At 41.6% G+C, this 23,555-nt stretch overlaps 2 protein-coding genes across 8 annotated transcripts in view; one reads left to right on the top strand and one right to left on the bottom strand.

Annotated features, from left to right (window-relative positions):
- Positions 1–19,211, bottom strand: part of ANKRD13B (ankyrin repeat domain 13B) — a 182,915-nt gene extending 163,704 nt beyond the window's left edge. For 2 of the 7 annotated variants that reach the window (XM_075854318.1, XM_075854319.1), the window contains exon 1: positions 18,700–19,211. In XM_075854318.1, the coding sequence (XP_075710433.1) occupies positions 18,700–18,801 (102 nt within the window). In that variant the 5' untranslated portion in view covers positions 18,802–19,211. The remainder of the gene's footprint in view (positions 1–18,699) is intronic. The other 5 variants (XM_075854320.1, XM_075854321.1, XM_075854322.1 and 2 more) reach the window with 3 other exon arrangements.
- A 3,728-nt stretch (positions 19,212–22,939) lies between these two features.
- On the top strand, positions 22,940–23,353 carry LOC142741890 (protein LDOC1-like). The gene has a single exon (XM_075851212.1). The coding sequence runs from the start codon at positions 22,940–22,942 to the stop codon at positions 23,351–23,353; it is 414 nt and encodes a 137-aa protein (XP_075707327.1).
- Positions 23,354–23,555: the final 202 nt, after the last annotated feature.

The following is a 23,555-nucleotide window of genomic DNA, read 5'->3' as shown; positions in this document are numbered from 1 at the left end:
TTTTTACGCGCTAAGAACGGACACTTTAGTGTGAATAAGGCCTTATTTACACGAACGTGTTAAACGTCCGTCTGTCGGCCGTTGAAACAACGGCCGTCACACGGACCTATATAATTCAATGTTTCAACGGACCGTGTGAAGGGTCCGTGAGAAAATAGGACATGTCCTATTTTTTCACGCATCACTCCATAGAATCTAATCGATGGGGGATGCGTGACATCGCGTCCCGCAACGCAGAGCGCGGATGCACCTCGGATGTGAAAAACTGCCGTTTTTCACGTCCGAGATGCGCAACGCTCGTGTGAATCCGGCCTAAGGCCTAATACACCTAATGTACCTCTGGGCCTCAGTGTTCTTGTTATATATACCTTTACAAATGTGACTTTCATGTGCAGTAGGAGCAGCCAGTGTTTTAGGGTCCTTTTACGCATAAAGATAAATTTTAAAAAATGACTACGGATCGACAATATAGCGAGTCGTTAATGTTCTAAAGACATGCATTTATATGTAACGATAGTTTTTTTGGGGGGAATTTCGATAGCTATTGAGATTGCTTGTCTTTGCTCCTTTGAGCATTCACCTTGTCTGCTAAGGGTATGTTCACACGGCCTATTTTCAGACATAATTCGGGCGTTTTACGCCTCGAATTACGCCTGAAAAGACGGCTCCATTACGTCTGCAAACATCTGCCCATTGCTTGCAATGGGTTTTACGATGTTCTGTTCAGACGAGGTGTCATTTTACGCGTCGCTGTCAAAAGACGGCATGTAAAAATACTCCCGCATCAAAGAAGTGCAGGACACTTCTTGGGACGTTTTTGGAGCCGTTTTTCATTGACTCCATTGAAAAACAGCTCCAATAACGTCCTTAAAAGATGCTGCGAAAAACGCGAGTACTTGCAAAAACGTCTGAAATTCAGGAGCTGTTTTCGCCTGAAAACAGCTCCGTAATTTCAGACGTATTTTGCTACTGCGTGTGAACATGCCCTTACTAGTAGCAGATGTCTGTTTGCACAAGGGGATGTATTGCCGACAGACGATCATTTTAAGGTTATCATAAAAGATTTGATAAAAAACATATTCGCTGCACATATTTACACTGGCCGGTGATTGCCAACTTTTAGTCCATATTATGACATTTTACGCAATAATCGTCCCGTGTAAAAAGCCCATTAGCTATAGGAGGTAATCATTTAATCTTCTATCTCTGAAGTGTACACGGCATTATGATGCTGCCTTCTCAATTACTAAAGGGGTTTAGAGGAGATGATTGTCATACAGTTACCTGATCGCTGAGATGCCTTATTACAATTACAGTAATGGATGAGACTTATGTAGATTTGGGTGCTGATAGAGGCCGCTGACTCAACATAACACAGGTCATTGGTAATTGATACAATAACATGTTTCTGCCAAGTAGATTAATTTACATTTGTAGTAAAGGAGCACATACTAAGACCATGTTCACATCAGCGTCACCCTTCCGTTCATGGCTTCTGTCAGAGGAACCCATCAACGGAAAGGCAATAGGAAACCATAGCTTTCGTTTGCATTACCATTGATTTCAATGGTAATGCTTCCGTTGCTAATGGTTTCCGTTTGTTTCCGTTCCGTAAGGTTTACGCTTTTTTTGCGGAAACAATAGCGTAGTCGACTGCGCTATTGATTCCTTAAACATGTGGAAGGCTTTGTTATTATTTGTCTCGCTGGAACTCTGTGATACCTGTTCTGGTTCATTATTGTATCATATGATGCTTGTTACTTATCAATCTTTTGCATAAAAGGTTTGCATTTATCTATTTCGTATTGCAAAATCTCAATAAAAGTTATTGACTACTGAAAAATCGGAAGCAGAACGCCTCCGAGCATCTCCCAATTGATTTCAAAGGGAAATATGGCGCTCTGTTCCAATGGGGCGTTTTTTACGCGGCCGTTTTACAAAACGGGTGCGTAAAAAAACGGCCGCGAAAAAGAAGTGCATGTCATTTCTTCAGCCATTTATGGAGCCGTTTTTCATAGACTCTATAGAAAAACAGCTCCAAAAACGGCCGTTAAAAACGCAGTGAAAATTTTTCCCTTGAAAACAGCTCCTGATTTTCAGACGTTTTTTAAGCCACTCGCGATTTTCGCTGCGTTTGCGGCCCAAAAAACGTCTGAAAACACTGCGTGTGCACATACCCTCATGGTAATGCAAATAGAAGCTATGGTTTCTATTTGCCTTTCCGTTGATGGGTTCTTCCGACGGAAAGGTCTGACAGAACCCATCAACGGAAATTGAATTCTTATGTGAACACACCCTAAGGTAGATAAAACTAGAAATAAAGTGGGTTTCCATGATTAGAAAAACATCGCTGCTTTCTTCTAAAAACAGCACCACATCAATCAATGGGATGAGTCTGGTATTGCAGCTCAGCTCCATTGAAGTGAGTGGGGCTGAGCTGTAATACCACACACAACCTGTGGCCAGGTGGGGTGCTGTTTTAGAAAGAAAGCAGCAATGTTTTTCCAATCCTGCACAATCTCTTTAAAAGCAAATAATACACTTATACATAAATCAAGTAGTCAACAAATAGAAAGCAAATAGCCGACATAATGGGTCCTTGTGTGACAAATTCCTTATACACCTTGTGACACTTCTGTGAATATGTCACGGTCAGGGAACACATTTCTGTGTCAAATCCCACATAAAAACCACCACTCTTTAAACATGGCCCCACTAGGTTTGACTTAAACTATTATTTAGAAAATGTGAACATTAGAGTATCATAATTTAGGGTCGAGCACCACAGGGCCAGAAGCAACTATTGTGCAACCTCAATGTCTTCCTATGGGGAAAAAAGTTGAATTGCAACAGTTGGGATTCTTGCAAATGCCATGCAGCGTCCCCCCTCCCCCATGGTGCCATGGTCGTGCAGAGGCCTCATGCACACGACCGTGCAGTATTTACTGACCGTAAATACTGTACGGATGGGCCGCGGACTGTCACCCCTAAAAAAAAATAGTTCACGTCCTACTTTTTGCGAGTAATTTCTACAGTCCGGACACACACCTGTAAATATACGGGAAGGTGTCCATGGCCAATAGAAATGATCCATAATTGCGGATAAAAATTACGGTCGTGTGCATGAGGCCCGCAATTCCAATGCAACTGTTCACACTAAGGTTCTGTTCCCACTGGTATTACAGTGAAGAATAGAATTTTAAAGCGTATAATTAATTTTGCCAATTTTTTTGCTCCAATGAACCTAAAAAAATGAAGTAGCTTTGCAAATAGACTTGATTTTTAAAAATCCTACCATTTTGTGTCTACAGCTCCTATGCAAACGTATGCGATTCCATGCTCATAGACTGCGACCAAACCCTGTAATCTGGTCCTAGCGTCATGTGTTACTCTTTTCTATCTCACTAACATGACTGCGGGATCAGAATACACACAGACTGATGTGAGTGATAACAATATCTGTACAGCACTGTGAAAGATGTTGGTGCCATATAAGCTATGAGAAATTAATAAATAGCGGACAATAAACAATATTTATGATGATTAGATTTTAAGCAAGCAAAGTCTTTATAAAATATGTAATGCATTTTATTAAGTACCCTGTTTTAGCAGGGGCAGGACTAGCTCTCGTGGTGCCCAAGGCACCCCCTTGGCCCCTGAAGTTTAGAATGATAGCCGTAGGTGCTCCCGTCCCCAACATCCTTCTTCTCCGCTCCCTGGCGTTATTTATAATACATACTCCTCATTTCTTTCCAGCCTTTTGAAGTAATACATTTCTCAAAGCTGGGGTCACCCTACTACATATTTATGTTATAGCCGACACTCTGTATGTGGAGCCTGGAGGGATATGGCAAACTCCATAGTATATAGGAGACGAGGGTGACCAGGTCAATTTGACAAGGTGTGGGGCATGTTTTGTTCCTCTCCATTTACCCTACCCACTCCTCAATTATATTCATGTTCCCTTACACAGATAGATCGGTCTTCGGGGTCTAGTGATTTGAGATCCATGACTTGTAAAACCATGACTGTGTATGATCTGATGTTCTGATGGTGCCGGCAGCTTTCTCTTAACTGCTCAGTCACGATGATACTACTTGTCAATTGAGAATATTATGTGTTCTGTTTCAATAAAACAAATTTAAAAAACATTTGGACAAAATACAAACTTAGATTTACATTTTAATTGAAACAAAATTGTTGTTTTCATAACTTTGTATTTTAGCTACGTCCGCACTAACAGGAAGGATATAAGATTAAAGTAGATATATTGATAACTTGTTACTATAGTAATCTGAAATGCTGTTGATAAGACCTCATTCAGGGTCAATATTTTTAAGTAAAAAACTATTACATATGTCTGGAAAATGTATGACTTTTGTAAAAAAAAAAAATTAAGTCGTTACAATAATTTACTAGACCGATCTATAGACAATGGGGCAGATTGAACACTACGTCGGCATCTAGAATGTGTCAAATAATGGGCTAAATTTTAGCGGAATTTGGCACATTTCACTTGAGACTAATTTAAGAACAGATGTTTGTGCCTCACTAGACCCCTAGGAGAGGAGGCGTGACTTAGCGGGGATCATGGCTTAAAATGCGCCAAAGTGTGCCAAACAAAATCTAAGCCAAAGAAGAGTTGGTATAAAGAAGAGAAAAATGTCTAATATGTCTAGCAAAATTAACCAAATTTATGATACAGAATGCGGCACCGTGAAAAATTTGGCGCATCTTCAGAGTGCCGGGTCTATATTAGTTCTGTCTAAATCTTAAACAGCATTAGTAAATCTGCCCCAATGTGCTTGTTTCTATTAACTGTCTGTTCAATACAGAGGAACCCCAGTAGTTTCCTACTTCTACATTTTGCACAAATGGGCCAAAACTTATCTGTTGAGAATCAGAGAAATTGAGCTTCACAGACACCTGAATGGAGAACAGAACAGCTGTATTCTACTATGTGACGGCCAGGCTTGTGTGACAAATCTTTCACAATTTGGAGTCTGACCATAAACTCACATGTGTATGGATTGTGAACAAATCCATCTTCTCAGAAAAAAAATTAAATCCTCAGGATAGATCTATTTTTAAACTATTCTCCAAATAAGGATATAGAGAAAATTCCGTAGTGGTCAACTGGCTTACTGGCACTTATTGGGTTAACTACACTTCCCACTTTCGGAATTTCAGACATACAAGAAGTAATAATAATTTATGGAAACAAATATGTTTTTCTCTTGCCAGGCCACAAATTCAAGGAAAATAACAAATAATGAATTTCCTCTAGTCATATAAAATCCCATGGACGTCTGATCTGCTATGGTTACCATGAGTAATGCTCCTAAACGTGCCAGTTTCCCACTGGACAATTCCTGCCACCTGAAATCTTGAATCAGAAAAAGGAATTATGCTAAATTTAATTCTTCAAATGAACGCAAAAAAAACCCCCAAAAACAGATAACGGTCGCCACCCACTTTGGGGAGTAGCAATTCATTCCTATGTCTATGACAATACTCTGCTATTTACAGGAGGTAAACAAGGTAGAGAGAACCAAGTAGATCAATTCAATAGGAACAAAAAACAAAAAAAGTGGTCCATTTTAAAGAGGACCTGTCACCTCTCCTGACATGTCTATTTTGGTAAATATTTGTATACTCTTAAAATAACGATTCTGGAGCATCTTTTCTTAAAAGTCAGATTTGTACCATTCCACTGTTATTCCTCTTAGAAATGTTTAAATACAATGAGAAGTGGGTGTCATCAGTTGGGGGTGTGTTTCTAAACAGTCTGACAATGTCCAATAAGTGCTCACAGTCTCAGAATGTGTAGGGACACGTCTTTTTGACAAGGGGAATGGTAACATTTTTATGACCGGCTCCTAATAAGCTCAAAGATGGCAGACCTGGGACCTTTAATAGGCCCCCGGGCTGCCATGACAACCATCGGCACTCCACGATTATGTCGTGGGGGATCGCCCTCCTCTTTCTAATGCCTTAGTCCCTAAGATCTCGGCTTCTGAGGGGTTAAATGAGCATTATTGTGCTAGAGTGGGATCCTGCTCGTTACATTGAAGTGTCTGCTGTAACCTTCAGCCGACACCCGCGTTGGAAGGAGCGGGCTCAGCCCGGGAGCCAGCGCCATACTTCCTCTATCCGGCTATGACGTAAGTATACGTCATACGTTAGGAAAGGGTTAAAATTCACAAATTTTGCTTGTCAGAACCCCAATAATAATACAAAAGAAAAATTGAACATTGTGTTAATACATTCAGCATTTTATAGAAACAGAACTGTTTAAACACTATCAATAGATGTAGAGAACTGACCTTTAGGCCTTATTTACACGAAAGTGTTAAACATCCGTGGGACGGCCGTTGGAACAGCGGTCATCCCACGGACCTATGTAATTCAATGTGGCTGTTCACACAGCCGTTGTTTCAACGGACCGTGTGAAGGGTCCGTGCGAAAATAGGACATGTCCGTTCTATTCGCGCATCACGCATCCCTCCATAGACTCTCAACTATGGGGGATGCGAGACATCGCGTCCCGCAGCGCTGAGCACGAATGTACCTCTGACGTGAAAAACTGCAGTTTTTCACGTTCGAGATGCGCAGCGTTCGTGTAAATAAGGCCTTACAGCCAGAGAACTTTGTGGCATGCAAGGCCCAAATCCTGTATAAAGAAGAATGTCCTCTGGATTCTACATAGAGAACTGTCTTCTATACAGGTGCTAGGAACCCGCATGATACATACGTCTCTTTGAAAGTAGAAATCACCGGGACAACAAGATACTAGGCAAAACCAACCTACCATATCAATCTCACAGAGAAATATGTAGTAAGAGTTGGGGTGACAGAGGAGCGGCCATGCGCCAGACTGAATTATTTTTGAATGGAGTTATTTTTTAAATACCGTCATTGTATTGGGGCCTTATTCTTCGCGACATGTGCCTCAGGCGGATGCAGATCGGTAACCTCTTTTTCATACGAGCCCCTATATGTTCAGGACTCACTACCTATGTGTATTATAGAACTGCCGTGATTTATTTCACTATCAAATATTCACAGTCTGGAGAAAATTAATTTATCAAAAACAGATCATTGTCTTGTTTATTTTCTTCCCTTGATTCCTGTGTTCTTTTACTGCTTCCTTTGATATATTTTTTTCAGCTAACAGATTATAGTGCTAAAAAGGTGATTACCCTTCCAACTAAGAACCTGTGTTACTTGTTACTCGTTACCATGGTGACAGGTGTACCGAACCTTCCGGAAAAATGGAGTAACTTAAGGGAAAGCACTGCTGTTTTTAAAGAAATACGGCTTTAATTGCAATTATTAGAATCTCTTTTCTGCTCTCAAAGCAACGTGTGTGCCGCTGATCTCCTGGGATTATTATGCCGTACACAGCAGGAAATATATAAATAGGAACAGTATATCACAATAGGTAAAGTAGTAGTCAGTGTATTAAGCCTTCAGGCTATCCGTACTTGTAGGTAAGCTTTAGCTTCAGTTCACACTGGTGGTTTTACGCATCTTTCCCTCCATCAGCTATTCTAGTAATCTGTAATAAATAAAATTACAAAGTAATCCACTGACTCTTAATCCTTCCGCCTTGAGTGTCATCTACGTCCAGTCTTCCCTAAACGAGACTGACCTCCTATTCTCTGAAGTCATAGTCTTCATTCCCGTTCCCAGGAAGTTACCAGGTTCTTTTTTGAGAAAAACACTTTTAGGGCTTGTCCACACATAACAGAATTGCTGCGTATTTCCGGTCCAGAATTGCAGACGGAAAATACGCAGCGGAATACAGCAGCAGCAGCAAAGTGGTTGTGATTTAACAAATCTCAACCACACGCTGCGGAAAAATTCAGACCAAAAATTCTCTTGCGGTGTGTAATTTTATATCCGTAGCATGTCAATTATTGCTGTGGAAATGTTGCAGAATTTCTTACAGGGGGTGAAACTTACATCAGACGAAGAAGAAATATCACAATCACACAGCCCTTGAAAAAAGCTCGCCAAAAAACACAGTAAAAATACGCACTATTTTCCGCAGTAGAAAAAATGCATGAAATGATGCGGATTTTCCCCAACGGATTGTCTGCTCGTTGATGCGCAAATGTTGCGGAAAATCCGTTATTTGTGGACAAGCCCTTAAAGGGGTATTCTGGGATTTTCCTTAGACTAGGTATGTTTGTTGGGGTTTAACCCCTGGGACCCTGCCATTCTGCAGTACGTACAGAGTGGCATTCATAAGACTGTGGCTACTACTGCAGCTCAGCCCATTCAAGTGAACAGGTATAGACACAGCCACACTCATATGGACTTTGCTGTGCCAGGTACTCAGGTGAAGGGGCCACAGTGCTCACCTTCATTCTGCTGATTGGTGGGGGTCCCAAGGTTAGATCTTATCAATCATACATGGATGGTCTATCTTAAAGACAGGTGTCAGGATTTGGACCCAGAAAATCCTGTGTCCCTGGCAGTGGCTGCTCTCATTAAGCCATTTGAAATGATGGACAGCTCTACTGCTGAATCTATTGTCCAGGTTCCCTTGATTCCTGTCTCCCAATTTCTTGCCTTGATGGCTTGATTGATTTCACCCTTTTGGCTTTCTATATAAGCCTGGCCCTTGCACATCATCCTTGCCACTTGATTAAAGTCGGCTGAAATGGCCGATTTTGACCATTTTGCTCGACCAACATTGTAAAATTAAAGCACACAATCGTTTGTGATGACCAACAGCAGACTTCTGACTGTGGAAAATGTGGTTGGCTACGTTGGAACATTTTGTCCGTAGTCGGCCAAAACTACAAGTATATGTCATGATTGACCAAATTCGGATGATTATTTGCCACTTTGTGCTGGCCCAAGGGAGTCAGGTTTTTTTTTTAAACTGACTCTCTGATCGGCCAGTTTACTCTGTTTTTGTTGCTAGTTGGATCTTTCATATAAACGATCCCATGATTGATCAACCGCATTCTGGCCAATCAAAGTTTGATGTGTATGACCAGCTTTACTCTAAAAACTGTTGCTGCTTACTTGTCTACCAAACTTGGATTGTTTTCTGACCTCGTCTCTCCCTTATGCTACAACCTGTTTCCGCTTATCCATGTATCGAACGTGGATTGTAAGCTGACCACATCTCTGCCTCACTTTACAACCTGTTGCCTTTTATCTATGTACTGAACCTGGATTGTTACTTGACTACTCTTGCTATTTTTACCACCCTGCCAGATACTTTCAGCACCTGCACTCCGAATCTGCTACATACCTTGACAACAAGTCCATCAAATGAAAACTCCTATAACAGGACATTGTGTGGATCTAAACCTCTATCAACAATGCCCACATACTAAGTAACTGGAATAGAGGTAGCAAGTGCGTGGCTAAAATCGGCTAAAACTTTGCTCCCGTTATATAATGTTTTAAACCAGCAGCAATAATGCACATTATATTTTCTCTAAAATTTTAATGAGGTTGTTGCTAACATTTACTATGGAGTACCAATTGTATCAACATTACTGAAAATATGAGCTGCTGATGATATACTTTAATTTATTGATTACTGGGCAAAGAAATAAGCTCTTACTTACAAATGTCCTTATAAGTATATTTATTAATACCTCCCCCACCCTCCAGAGATAAATACATGTATAAGGCTATGTTCACATTTGCATAGGAGGCTCCAGATCAAATTCCATCAGATTTGTTGGGAAAAATAGTGCTGCATGCTTATTAATGTTAGCCACAACGCAGATGTGAACAGATCCTAAAACTGTCAGAGAATTCAATACAAATTAGGAATACAAGACTGTCACCCTGATATAGGCATAATAGACCATGTAGGTTCTCAACCTGTGGTGTGAATATCCCAAGAGGCTTACATAACTTCACTAACATATAACTAATCAGATGCAGTATTTCTATAAGATTAAAAAAAAATTCTATATGTTTTTTCAGATTTAATACAGGTCACTGAGTAATGTTTATTTGTACCATTACATTGGTATAATGTCATTCAAAGCTGTAAATTTCTGTTTTGCAATATTGTGTGAATAAAAGTTATCTTTGTAAAATACAGAACAAAATCAAAATACAGAACAGACATTACAATTTTCATTTATAAATACAAGTTTCTATCATAAATTGGCATTCAGCTCATTCATGTAGTACATAGTTTATCGGCCTGCGCTAAAAAACCTCCAAACTCTGTCAACCTTCTGTTATCTCATTACAACATATTGACCACAAATGTATACTCATGATCTAGAACACACTAGGATGATTCTCTATTGCTTCTCCATAACCCGGAACTCCACTAAGCCTATGATCTGAATAATATCATTACATCTGGGATAGAGAAAAAGAAATGTGAAGAATGGACAGGGTTTGTCATCAACTACAAATGCGGGTAAGATTACAAATATATCTCATAATAGGTTCTGGTCAAAATTACCAATTCAGAGGATATTTATGTGTCTAGTCATTCAAAATAAGTTGTTTTTTTTCTTGTCCTTTAATTAAACCCCTTCCTGTATCCTTCAGTACATATCACGTATCCCAAACAATCAGAAACCCATATCAAGGTAGAAATAAGAGAAAAGGAAATAGTCTACCAGCACCATGTTTGTAAGACTCCGAGGCAGGACAAGCTCTTGTAACGCCTAAGGCAGGACTCTAAGGGTATGTTCACACGGCCTATTTACGGACGTAAATCGGGCGTTTTTGCCCCGAATTACGCCCGAAAATAGCGCCTCAATAGCGCTGACAAACATCTGCCCATTGAAAGCAATGGGCAGACGTTTGTCTGTTCACACGAGGCGTATATTTACGCGCCGCTGTCAAATGACGGCGCGCAAATAGACGCCCGCGTCAAAGAAGTGACCTGTCACTTCTTTGGCCGTAATTGGAGCCGCTATTCATTGACTCCAATGAATAGCAGCGCTAATTACGGCCGTAATTGACGCGGCGTTCAAGCGCCTGCACATGCCGGTACGGCTGAAATTACGGGGATGTTTTCAGGCTGAAACATCCCCGTAATTTCAGCCGTTACGGACCCCCGCCGTGTGAACATACCCTTAGGGTATGTGCACACACACTAATTACGTCCGTAATTGACGGACGTATTTCGGCCGCAAGTACCGGACCGAACACAGTGCAGGGAGCCGGGCTCCTAGCATCATAGTTATGTACGATGCTAGGAGTCCCTGCCTCTCCGTGGAACTACTGTCCCGTAATGAAAACATGATTACAGTACGGGACAGTTGTCCTGCAGCGAGGCAGGGACTCCTAGCATCGTACATAAGTATAATGCTAGGAGCCCGGCTCCCTGCACTGTGTTCGGTCCGGGACTTGCGGCCGAAATACGTCCGTCAATTACGGACGTAATTAGTGTGTGTGCACATACCCTTAGGGTATGTGCACACACACTAATTACGTCCGTAATTGACGGACGTATTTCGGCCGCAAGTCCCGGACCGAACACAGTGCAAGGAGCCGGGCTCCTAGCATCATACTTATGTACGACGCTAGGAGTCCCTGCCTCTCCGTGGAACTACTGTCCCGTACTGAAAACATGATTACAGTACGGGACAGTTGTCCTGCAGCGAGGCAGGGACTCCTAGCATCGTACATAAGTATGATGCTAGGAGCCCGGCTCCCTGCACTGTGTGGGGTCCGGGACTTGCGGCCGAAATACGTCCGTCAATTACGGACGTAATTAGTGTGTGTGCACATACCCATAAAGTGCCCCCAAACACACACCCATGGCCCCTGAAATCCAGCATGATAGCTGTCGCCATCATTCTCCTCCAATCCCTAGCATTATTTGTGATACATACACCTCATTTCCCTCCAGTTAGGACCTCCCTGTGTGGCAGGCAACATTTCTTCACCAATGCACTCAACGGAAGTGCACATAGGACTGGCCCCTTATAGCATTATCAGCCACTCTAAATAAATGTACAAAAAAAAATTAAAGGAAGAGTGCTTTATTTTTATCCAATAATAGCAACCCCCCCCCCCCCCCATGGTATCCTTTGCGGCCACCTATTCTGCCTACTCCCTGGCACATCCCTGATATAACTGTTAAGCTGGCTAAAGATATTAGAGTTTATGGACCACCAATTGCTGAGCTGATATAGCCATCAACTTACCCGACTATTATCAGCCATTGAAGTGCAGTGCAGGTAGTAGTTCCAGACTTAAGCTCGGGCTACACCTAGATGTTTTATCACACACTACAAAAAATCTTTTTGAAATCGCTGTCCATAAATAAAGCATTGAGTAGCTTGTAAATATCTTCAACGTCCCTTCAATCAAGCAAGTTGCTAGTAATTTATTTTTTTTAATCGCTACATGTTGGGATTTCTGAGTGATTTTAAAAAGTAGTAGCTACTTTTTTTCTTCCATACGTTAATATGAAAATCTCTTGAAAATCGCTTGTTGAGGTTTTATATACTCTATTAAAAAAAGTCTTACTCAAAAAAAGTCTGTGTAGCCCTAGAATTACTAATGGCTGATAACATTCCAGTGCACATGCTCAGTTTCAGCTTGTTCATTACTAGCAACATGTCACACTAACACTAATTTTTGTAAAACTCTTAGTGCCTGTTCACATCACTGTTGCCCTTCCGTTGATGGATTCCGTCGGAGGTTTCTGTCGGGTTAACCCCTCAATGGAAAGGCAAACAGAAACTTAAGCTTCTGTTTCCCTCACCATTGATATCAATAGTGATGGAAACCTAGCTAATGGTTTCCGTTTGTCACCGTTATGACAGGGTTCTGTTGTTCTTGACGGAACCAATAGCGCAGTCGACTGCGCTATTGATTCCGTCAAAACAACGGAACTCTGTCACAACGGTGACAGACGGAAACCATTGGCTAGGTTTTCGTCACCATTGAGTTCAATTGTGAGGGAAATGGAAGCTGAGGTTTCCGTTTGCCTTTCGGCTGAGGGGTTAAACCGACAGAAACCTCAGATGGAACCCCTCAGCGGAATACAGACAGTGATGTAAACACAGCTTAACCCTATAGCCTGTTGTAATTTCTATATATATATAAATGACTGGACCAATCTGCACCAAATTTGGCACATAAGTAAATCACGCGCGTCCCAAGGTTTAGACCGGATTTCAGCTCTCGACATATTCATAAAAGCAAATAGGACACCACTGGCTTCCACATTAAGGACCTTCCCCCATATCACATGACCTGTATTAGCCAATAGAAGCTCGCAGGTCCTTCATTCTTAGCCTCACTCACAGACACACAGTTTTAGACCAGGTTTCTATAACAACCAAGCCATTTTTCTTTACTCTACGTGTTACTTGCTGTAAACGAACTGCACCTATACTGGATTTGAGCATTCTCATGAATTTAAACTCTTTCATACCAAAAAGGAACCTTGGACTTGGACAAAAGACTCCTGTGGCACAGCACATGGCTGCTGCCCGAGATGCTGAAATCTCTCAACAGAACCAAGCCCATGGATTTCAGCATTCTCATAAATTGAACCCCTTTCAGACCAGACATGCCTCCGAAAAGGAACCCTGTACTTGGACTTTATTGCATATGTTGGCTTCATATCAGTAGGAAATGAAGTTTTTAATCACACACACAAACAATAAACAAATGGACCAGTGTGAAGCCGAGGAACTCTGCTATTCTACAGGGTGGGCCATTTATATGGATACACTTAAATAAAATGGGAATGGTTGGTGATATTAACTTCCTGTTTGTGGCACATTAGTATATGGGAGGGGGGAAACTTTTCAAGCTGGGTGTTGACCATGGCGGCCATTTTGAAGTTGGCCATTTTGTATCCAACTTTAGTTTTTTTAATGGGAAGAGGGTCATGTGACACATCAAATTTCACAAGAAAAACAATGGTGTGCTTGGTTTTAACGTTACTTTATTCTTTCATGAGTTATTTACAAGTATCTAACCACTTATAAAATGTGTTCAAAGTGCTGCCCATTGTGTTGGATTGTCAATGCAACCCTCTTCTCCCACTCTTCACACACTGATAGCAACACCGCAGAAGAAATGCTAGCACAGGCTTCCAGTATCCGTAGTTTCAGTTGCTGCACATCTCGTATCTTCACAGCATAGACAATTTCCTTTAGATGACACCAAAGATAAAAGTCTAAGGGGGTCAGATTGGGAGGCATTTCTTCTGTGGTGTTGCTATCAGTGTGTGAAGAGTGGGAGAAGAGGGTTGCATTGACAATCCAACACAATGGGCAGCACTTTGAACACATTTTATAAGTGGTCAGAAACTTGTAAATAACTCATGAAAGAATAAAGTAACGTTAAAACTAAGCACACCATTGTTTTTCTTGTGAAATTCTCAATAAGTTTGATGTGTCACATGACCCTCTTCCCATTGAAAAAACTAAAGTTGGATACAAAATGGCCAACTTCAAAATGGCCAACATGGTCAACACCCAGCTTGAAAAGTTTCCCCCCTCCCATATACTAATGTGCCACAAACAGGAAGTTAATATCACCAACCATTCCCATTTTATTTAGGTGTATCCATATAAATGGCCCACCCTGTATATTATAAAAGTCGATGTCTGTTTGTCTGTCCTCTATAGGCATCCAAACACCTGAACCATTTGACCCCAAATTTTTCACATAGTTACATCGGGTGTCCAAGAAGGTTTTTGTAAAGGTCATCGACCTTGCTGTTATTCTCTGTGATCAGCCATTATCACATGGTCACGATCGAATACTATAAAAGCAAATACAGACATTCGCTTTTATAGTAAAGATGTTTTCATCTGGCAGTAGCAGGTAGTGCACTTTACAAGATAATCCTAGATGGGAAGGTACATGGGAGTGGTTACCCATAGCAACTAATCAGATTACTGATGGCTAGGAGGAAAGCTGCATTACCAGCTTCAAAGACTCCTCTTTCCCAACTGCAAGCTGATCAAATGCGTCATACTTCTGCTCGAGCTTCTGAAACTCCTCAGCAAACTCGGGCTTTCTCAGCAACAGATCAGACAGGTGGCTCTCAGAAACGCAGAGACTCCTGCCTGAACCCAGGCCAGAAAGCTGACAGAGTGCATCATGTTCAGCGTGCTAAAGAGTGAGCTTTCATGCAGGATGCTGTTTTCAATTATGATCCAACCATAGTCTATGGCCAACTGGTAATAAAACTGCCAATGTTGTTAATCAACAGGCTCTGTCAAAATCTTATGACTCCATTTCCTACTAGTTTACCTGTTAGGTATTTAGGAAGTTAAAATTTAAATAAACAGTGTGTAACTGCCGGGGTATATAGGGCTACTAGCGATTTCCCCCATAAACCAAGAAAATACGAGGGCATGGATTAGACTCCTGGGCACCCTTGGAACAAATCCAAAGAACACACAAACAGACAGACCGACATGTTATACCCGAGCAGCGCCGGGTATTTTTCTAGTTCTTACTATGATTCATTGTGAATAGTGTCTCCAGTGAGCTCTAAGATTGGCAAACACATTAACAACTCCAAGCCGCCAATTTTTGTTTGGATTGACCGACGATCTAATGTGGATGGGGCATTCACTAGTGGAAATAAAGACCATGCATTTTGGATTTCAACTTGCCCAATACGTTGGTCCACTGGGACACAACCCGCTGCAAGTGTCTAGCAGCTGCTTATTCCTCTCTCACCATTGAAATAAACATGAAGGTCAAGTGTGCATGTTTAAGGAAGGTGGTCAGGTATAAAGCTGTCAACTGAACAAGCATTTGACCATCAGCTACATAATGCGTACGGCTGGCTATGGGCTAGCTCCTATTGTCTCTTGGCCTGACGCCTGCAGTAGGAGGCTGCCTCATGACTGGGGAAACGTTGCCAACCACAGGTCCTCATCCTGACAGACTCACACAATCGTGCAATACATATGGAAGCGCTGTACTTCATATATACTATAAGGGCTTGTCCACACGTAACGGAATTGCTGCAGAAAATTTCTGCAGCAATTCCGTTGAAAGTAGAAGACTTTCCGCTGCGGAAAAAACGCACCATTTCCTGCAGTTTTGACTGCAGAAAATGTTGCGTATTTTGCTGCGTTTTTCTCAATGTTGGGAGATGGTGATGTCTTCTGAAAAGTGCAGAAATTCAGTCCACTTTTCCGCAGCAGGAATTGACATGCTGCGGTCAAAAAAAATACGCTCCGCAGGTCAATTTCTGCTTGGATTATTTACACAGCGTGTGGATGAGATTTGTTAAATCTCACTCACTTTGCTGCTACTGTATTCTGCTGCGTATTTTCCGTCCGCAGTTCCGGACGGAAAATACGCAGCAATTCCGCTACGTGTAGACAAGCCCTTATAGTACTTCTTCTACTCTGCAGCTAAATATCCTATCTACAGTGACATGAATATGAATAATATTAACTATTATATGTATCACATAGGCAATAGCTAAAATTGTAGAGCTCTGTTGGAGATACAGGCCTTCTCTAACACACATACTCAATTTGAATGCATAAAAATATGAATCCATTAGTTTTAAAATATGCAGCGGAAGAATCGCAAAGTTTATTAATAACTTCAGCACAGGAAGAAAGTGAAGTTGTTTTCAGCATGTTACATTTTCAGCATAGGGTAAAAATGAATGCTGGAACCTAAAAATTTATACACCTTCACTTTGCTTTTTCATCACATGAGCCCACTGGTATGCAGTCTGAAAGGGGCAGCTTTTTTTTGGCAATGCTTAAGGCCAGGATCACACACACAGATTTGATGCAGTTTTTGTGGCAGTTTTTGGCTCTGTTTCTTGAGCCAAAGTCAGAAGTGGGTCCATGAGGAAGGAAGGGAATGAAGAAAAGACTGATACATCTTCTTTTCTTTGTATCCATTCCTGTGTTTGGCGCAAAAAACTGCCACAAAAACGGCATCAAAACTGTGTGTGTGAGCCTGGCCTAATAGCTCTGCTGCTTGAGGTCAAAACTATGATCAGCTTAGACGCTTCATGTAAAAAAGGTCTAAGGTAGTCGACTGCCTGTCTCTCCACCATGTTTTACACTGCATCTCTGCTTGCACAGATTGGCTACTTTGTATAAACACAAGCCCATGACAAGCTCAGCAGAAAGTATATGAAGAGCTGAATTCGATTATATCAAGAATTACAGATGAGAAATAATTAAACCACTTTTGTAAAGAAAAAATAGCAATACCCAGTACATGCCACACATATTGTGGCAAATGTGCCCCAATGGCGGGCAAGGAGGATCCTGGAGATATAATTTAATATTTCTATTGAAACAATAATACAATATATTAAGAGGGAATACATATAAATTAAATATATGTTACATATCACATCTCTCTAATCTTTCACTAATATGCCATGAAGGGAATTTAGCAAAACTATTATGAAAATGTTAAAAGCTTTTCCAGAAAATGTATGGGAATTAACTTCAGAATCAAAGGTTCTCACTGAATTAATAATGTACTTCAGAGGAATCAATTCACAGCCAGCTACAGGTGTACTACTTCTATTAAAACTGAATTCAATTAGCAAGCAGTAAAGGATTGGGACCAGAAATACAATTAAGTGATACTAACTAGCGGGGCTTATGCAGGGATGGACTAGTGATGTCACCGCTCACACCTAGTGATGTCCCTATTGTTAGACACTCAATAGATCTACCAGATGAGTGTCAATAGCTGTCAGTAGAGCTGAAAGTAAGTCATCACACTGGTCATGTCAGATAGATCCCACCACTCGATCCTGTCATCTCAAGGTAGGAGAGACAGCTCCGTCAATCCCCAGGCTCATGTATGAAAATTGTTCTATAGGGTAAATGAACAATATCAGGCTTGAGACATTAGGTTTACAATATATTTATAATGAATAACTCACAAATGTTGCTTCTCCTATTAACACATACCATCTGTGGATATTCTGTGCCCACTGTGGGTACTAGGAAGACCATAAATGAGTGGTGACTACAAAGTGGTGAAGGAAAGCTCATATTTTGCGAGGGTAACAAAAAGCCCCTAAACCCCTCTATGGTATAAACATTTCTCTTTGTATATGTCATGGAGCAGAATCAAAACCCTGTGGTTTTAGAGGTTTCACAAGTTAAGTCCACATTCCTCATTTTTTGGGTAATAAATGACATGGCCGACACCTAGCACACCAATAACTGATAATACAATGGAATGATGGAATAGAATAACAGTCCAACACTAGAATATAAGGCAGGGGAGGTGGTTATAACACCACAGATGCTACCACTGGTAGGCAGCTCGTATGTTCACCCACATACTACTTCTACATACTACCTGCCCCTCCCTGTCATCGTCACACTCCTAATACTCCTAATATAATAAATCAGATTTATACACATATTTATATAATAGTAATATCTTCGGTAAAAACATTGCCTATATATATTTATATTTGTTTATACATAATAAACAAGCCTATTAATCTGAACTTGAAATGAGATACATATATACATATAGATACATTGTATATGAGGATGTAACAATTAGAGACTGAAGTCACCAGCCCATACATGTCTATCTGTACAGCATTTATGCCCCACACCCGCTTATCCTGGCATCCCGATCCATTATCATGAGGACCGTTGTAGAATGATACGGTATATGCCCAGCATATATGCCATGCCCCCTCCTGTGCCCAGACAGCAGCACTTCCCCGTTGACGGAGTGGTCAAGACCCACCTGCCTCTCGGAGATCTCCTTCTCCAGCTCCCTGTATTTATTGTGCCATACCAGAAAGTGCAGGGGGTATCTGCTCTCCGGACCTTTCCTTGCTGGCATCATCCTCGTCTCATGCTGGATTTCCCACCCTGCCTCCCGAATGCACCATGCAGAACCGTGTGGGGAAGAGAGCGGCGTGGGAGGCTTTGCAATACACTGCTGTGGGTGCCAGTCTGTGTGCCGCCTGGGTATATGTATGTACAGCCGCCTTGCAAAGATGGGTAGAGAAGCAGCAGCACTTGCAGGCAGCTCGATTCCTCCTCACTGCACCCAGTAGCGCAGTGTGTTGCAGAACAGGGAAGGAAGGGGCATGTCAGGCAGGGGATCCCCAGACAGGCAGACTGGGGCAGCTAAGAGTGTGGGGTAGTGCCAGGGGCTCCTGGTGGGCTCAGGACTCCTCCCTGGCAGCGCTGTCTCTGCTCTTCTGTCCGCTGTGCATTGTGCAGGATGCTGCTAGTGACAGGCACAGGCGATGTGCATCATGGGAGATGTAGTTCCTTTTTCACTTTTGCTGGCAGGTGTGGCTGCTTATGCATAGGCAGAACTGTGCAGAGATCAGACAGCACCGAGTACATTGTATGAGCTCTGTGCGTCCTGTACAAAAAATCTGCCGTGTGTGACTGCACCCCAACACAAGAGTAGCATAATCCGAGGTTCAGATCAGCTTTATCTGCTGGGGAGGAATTACTATTATTATTATTTTTATTATTATTATTATTATTATTATTATTATTATTATTATTCATAATAATAATAATAATAATAATAATAATAATAATAATAATAATAATAATAATAAAATAAATTACTGCTGAATAGACATTCTCTTTTATTCTGTTTTGGGGGGTTGGCACAGAGTCCTCAACAGCAAACCTGCCAAGAACTGCGCTGTAACGGGCACAGGGCATGTTTGGCAGATTTGCCATGCAGGATTTTCGGGAAAACTTTTACCACAAACATATAGGGGACAACTCAAGCACATATTTTCTGCTGATTTATGAATTTGAAAGGGAAATTCAATTAATGTAGACCTGAACATAAACTGCTGACATTTGGCCCTATCTCTAACCCCCAAAATGTTACTTATCTGGAGTCCTGCCATTCAAACGGCCTCAACACCTGTATAGTTTTGTGTGCTATAAAAAAATATTACCTCTTCTCGATACTAAACAATCCAGTAGAGGGCGTGTTTTTCTTTACAAAGGACTGACTAAATCAATATTTTGGGAGTAACAAATCTGACCAAACCCAAACAAAGCTGAATTTAATTTAGATTTTTTTTCCCCCTATGGCTACAATTTCTGTGCTACAATTTCCATTATTCTTTTCCATGAAAGGAACAAAGTAACATGGAAAATAGAAGCCATCGCATACTTGAAACAATATTTCCAGCTGTAATACAAGAAACAAAATCTTTCCCTTTTTTCCTAATTTCAGACAATCCCATCGATACACATTGTACCTACCGGCATTTCCAGGGGTGCTACTGATGTTCCTTATTCTATGTGAACAGTTCTCTGATTTTCTCTATTATTCCATTTACACTAAAATAGTTTTACTTACATGACATCTTTTTTAAGTGCACCTCACATAGTCTTATAGCTCCTCTATGTAATGATCAAAGAGGCGAAGGTATCAATACTTTATTGGCAGACCCTTTATAAAACTATTCCTCTTCCCATGATCAATAAGTTAATGAGAGTTACGCGGAGAATTGAAAAAATAATAATGTCTGATATAATCAAGTTTAATGTTTTTTTTTTTTCATTTAGCCATACATCAATATGGAAATTACATGTTAAATACCGTCCTTTTAAATTAATTTCACTGCTGGGTAGGTCAAACAGCCTTCAATACGGAAATACATAATGCTCATCCTTCCACTGGAATCTGTCCTTGTCCAATCCATAAACCTGGACAGCTCAGTGACAGCGCGAGTGTGGAGCATTATTCCTATGTGTCGCCTGGTATCTGTGGTCTGAACATTATCTGAATATCTTGACTCATCTTAGAATTCAGCTCCTATCACAGCTCTTTTCATATGGCTGGCAATTCAATATTATGGAGAATGCAGGCGATGGGAATGTAAATTGACAGATTGATGGCACAGTTGTGCGTATTGTGACTATTGATAAAGATTATTAAAGGCGCGTTCTGTTTCTCACGACAAGAGGTGTTTCACGTCTTTTCTTGTAAAGATTACCAAGTAAATTTCAGGGGAGGAATTAGCAAGTGGTATATGAGAAAAATTGTTAATTATTAATTAGAAAGGGAAACGATTGATCTGTTACTATGAGATGCTAACAGACATAGAAATAAACAGCTGCCATGGGGACCATTAATAGTCCAAAGCTGGCAAGGCCAGTCTCACATTTTGTAATAAATAAAGCCCCTTTTCCCTGGGTAGAACTATCAGCATCAAATAGATGCTTAAATAATACTACAATTGATTAGGAAGCAATACATACTGTGGGTCATATGCAAGGTCACATACAAACTACATGTGAAGGATCTGGCTACATATTATTTTATAAAACAAAAAAAGAAAATTTTTCTGAACAGAGCTGGAAATCCTGTGCCTAAACAAAGAATAGAATGATGAATTTCTGGCAGCCTCCAGCCACCACTAGGGGGAGCTAATCTCTAATTACTGCATACTGTTGAATTATGGATCAATGTGCTCACTAAGCTTTTATGTGGTTGTCTCTTCAAAATATTCTCTAGGATCAAATTAATGCTAAAGTCCAGAGGGCCCATATACTGGGGCCTTCTGTGTCTCTCTCATGAGATATTGTGTGGCATCACGTGATGCAAGAAGAATGAACCCTAACTTGTATTTCATGAATTTTACATGTTGAGGATAACATCATCCAATGATTCAAGAACCTTCAATATGTGTAGGGGGTAAATATAATTTAATATGAATAAGCTATTTAATTCAATAATGCAGCTGACAAAAAAAGCAATATGCACACTTGATCCATCTGAGAATTTTTCCTTTAAAGTGGTGCTATTTGTAATGTAATCCAACAAGCTTTGTATTTGTAGCTGTAGGATGCTTAGGGCATTTCTAGAAGAACAGTATTACGCCAAAATATAAACAAAGTATTTCGGTTGGAAGATCTGTCTGGTGTGATAATTAAAGACAATTGTTTTGCAACAGCTGCGGTCGCGGACTGCCGCCATTCCTCACCTTCGGACTGCTGGCTTCTTGCCAGCGTCTCCCTCCTCGGAGACGCCTGCTCGTGTGGCCACCCTGCTCTGGACTGTTTCCTAAGGTGCGCACGCTCGTCCCCGGCCTTAAAGGGCCAGCGCGCACGCATACTAAAACTTCCCTAACCAATCCCCAGATTATCCTGGACTATAAAAAGAGCTCCGCCTTTCCACTCCCTGCCTGACCGTTGTTGTTGTCTAGCCATGTTCGTATTGCAAACAGTCTCTTAGTTGTTTCCTGCTCCCAGTGTTCCCGTATCCTGCTTCCTGCATCCTGTAGGCGTGTTTGTTTCCTGAGTCTAAGACTTTAGTTGGAGTCGAGTGTGTCATTTGCCATGTCCGGTATCATCCACCATGTCTGGTGTCATCTGCCACGTCAAACTCCATCCGTGCCAAACCCTCTGCAAAACCTTGTGTCTTACTGGACTCTTAGGCTGGGTTCACACGACCTATTCTCAGACGTATTGGAGGCGTTTTACGCCTCAAATTCCGTCTGAAAAAACGCCTCCAATACGTCGGCAAACATCTGCCCATTACTTTCAATGGGTCTTACGATGTACTGTGCCGACGACCTGTCATTTTACGCGTCGCTGTCAAAAGACGGCGCACAAAAAAATAACAGCCTCGTCAAAGAAGTGCAGGACACTTCTTGGGACGTAAATTGGAGCCGTTTTTCATTGACTTCAATGAAGAACAGCTCCAAATTACGTCCGTAAAAGACGCGGCGAAAAACGCCAGTACATGCATTTACGTCTGAAATTCAGGAGCTGTTTTCTCCTGAAAACAGCTCTGTAATTTCAGCCGTAAATGCAGTTATCGTGTGCACATACCCTAACAGGTACTCCTGTGCTAAAGACTTTGCATAGACTTTATATAGACTGTTGTTTGGCCAGCTGCCACTCCACTACGGCGGAGCGGCCTAGTGAGTTCACATACCCCAGGTTTGTAACAGTACGCTCAAGCCATGGAACCGGCTGGCCAACCTAAGATGGCGTTTCAGGTGATGCAAACGAACTTGCATGACCTGTGTGCACGCCAGGATCAGCTCCTACTGGCAGTACATTTTATCATCACCTGTTTGAATCATCCTCCTGCAACTCCTCTGGATGCTGCTGCTGTTCCACGAACTGTTACCCCTCTTGCCTGTTCTGGGTCTACAGTTTCGCTACCTCTACCGCCTCGCTACGACGGAGATCCTAGAGCCTGTAAAGACTTCATTAATCAATGTACGATCCACTTTAGACTTTTCCCCTCTGATGAGGCCAGGGTAGCATTCATTATTTGTCTTCTCACTGACAAAGCCCTGGCTTGGGTGAACCCCATCTTGGAAGGGCAGAGCCCGGAATTCTCGGATCTATCATTATTTTTGACAGACTTTTTGTACAGTGTTCGACCGGGCTGAACATCCTTTGCAGCTGCCACTCTGCTAGCCCTCAAACAAGGGGAGTCGATGGTAGGAGAGTATGCCATCTCCTTCCGTACACTGGCAGCGGAGCTGGTGTGGAACAATAGGGCCTTGGTGGCAACTTTTTGGCAAGGACTGCCCACGCACATCAAAGACGAGCTAGCAGCTAGCGATCTTCCTTCCACCCTGGATGCTCTTA

This window comes from Rhinoderma darwinii, chromosome 2 (assembly GCF_050947455.1).
Source record: "Rhinoderma darwinii isolate aRhiDar2 chromosome 2, aRhiDar2.hap1, whole genome shotgun sequence".
Lineage (NCBI taxonomy): Eukaryota > Metazoa > Chordata > Amphibia > Anura > Rhinodermatidae > Rhinoderma > Rhinoderma darwinii.
This window is presented reverse-complemented; position numbering and strand designations above follow the sequence as displayed.

What these genes read in the sequence shown, in the direction of transcription:
- LOC142741890 (XM_075851212.1), top strand. Translation starts at nt 22,940, where the DNA reads ATGGCGTTTCAGGTGATGCAAACGAACTTGCATGACCTGTGTGCACGC.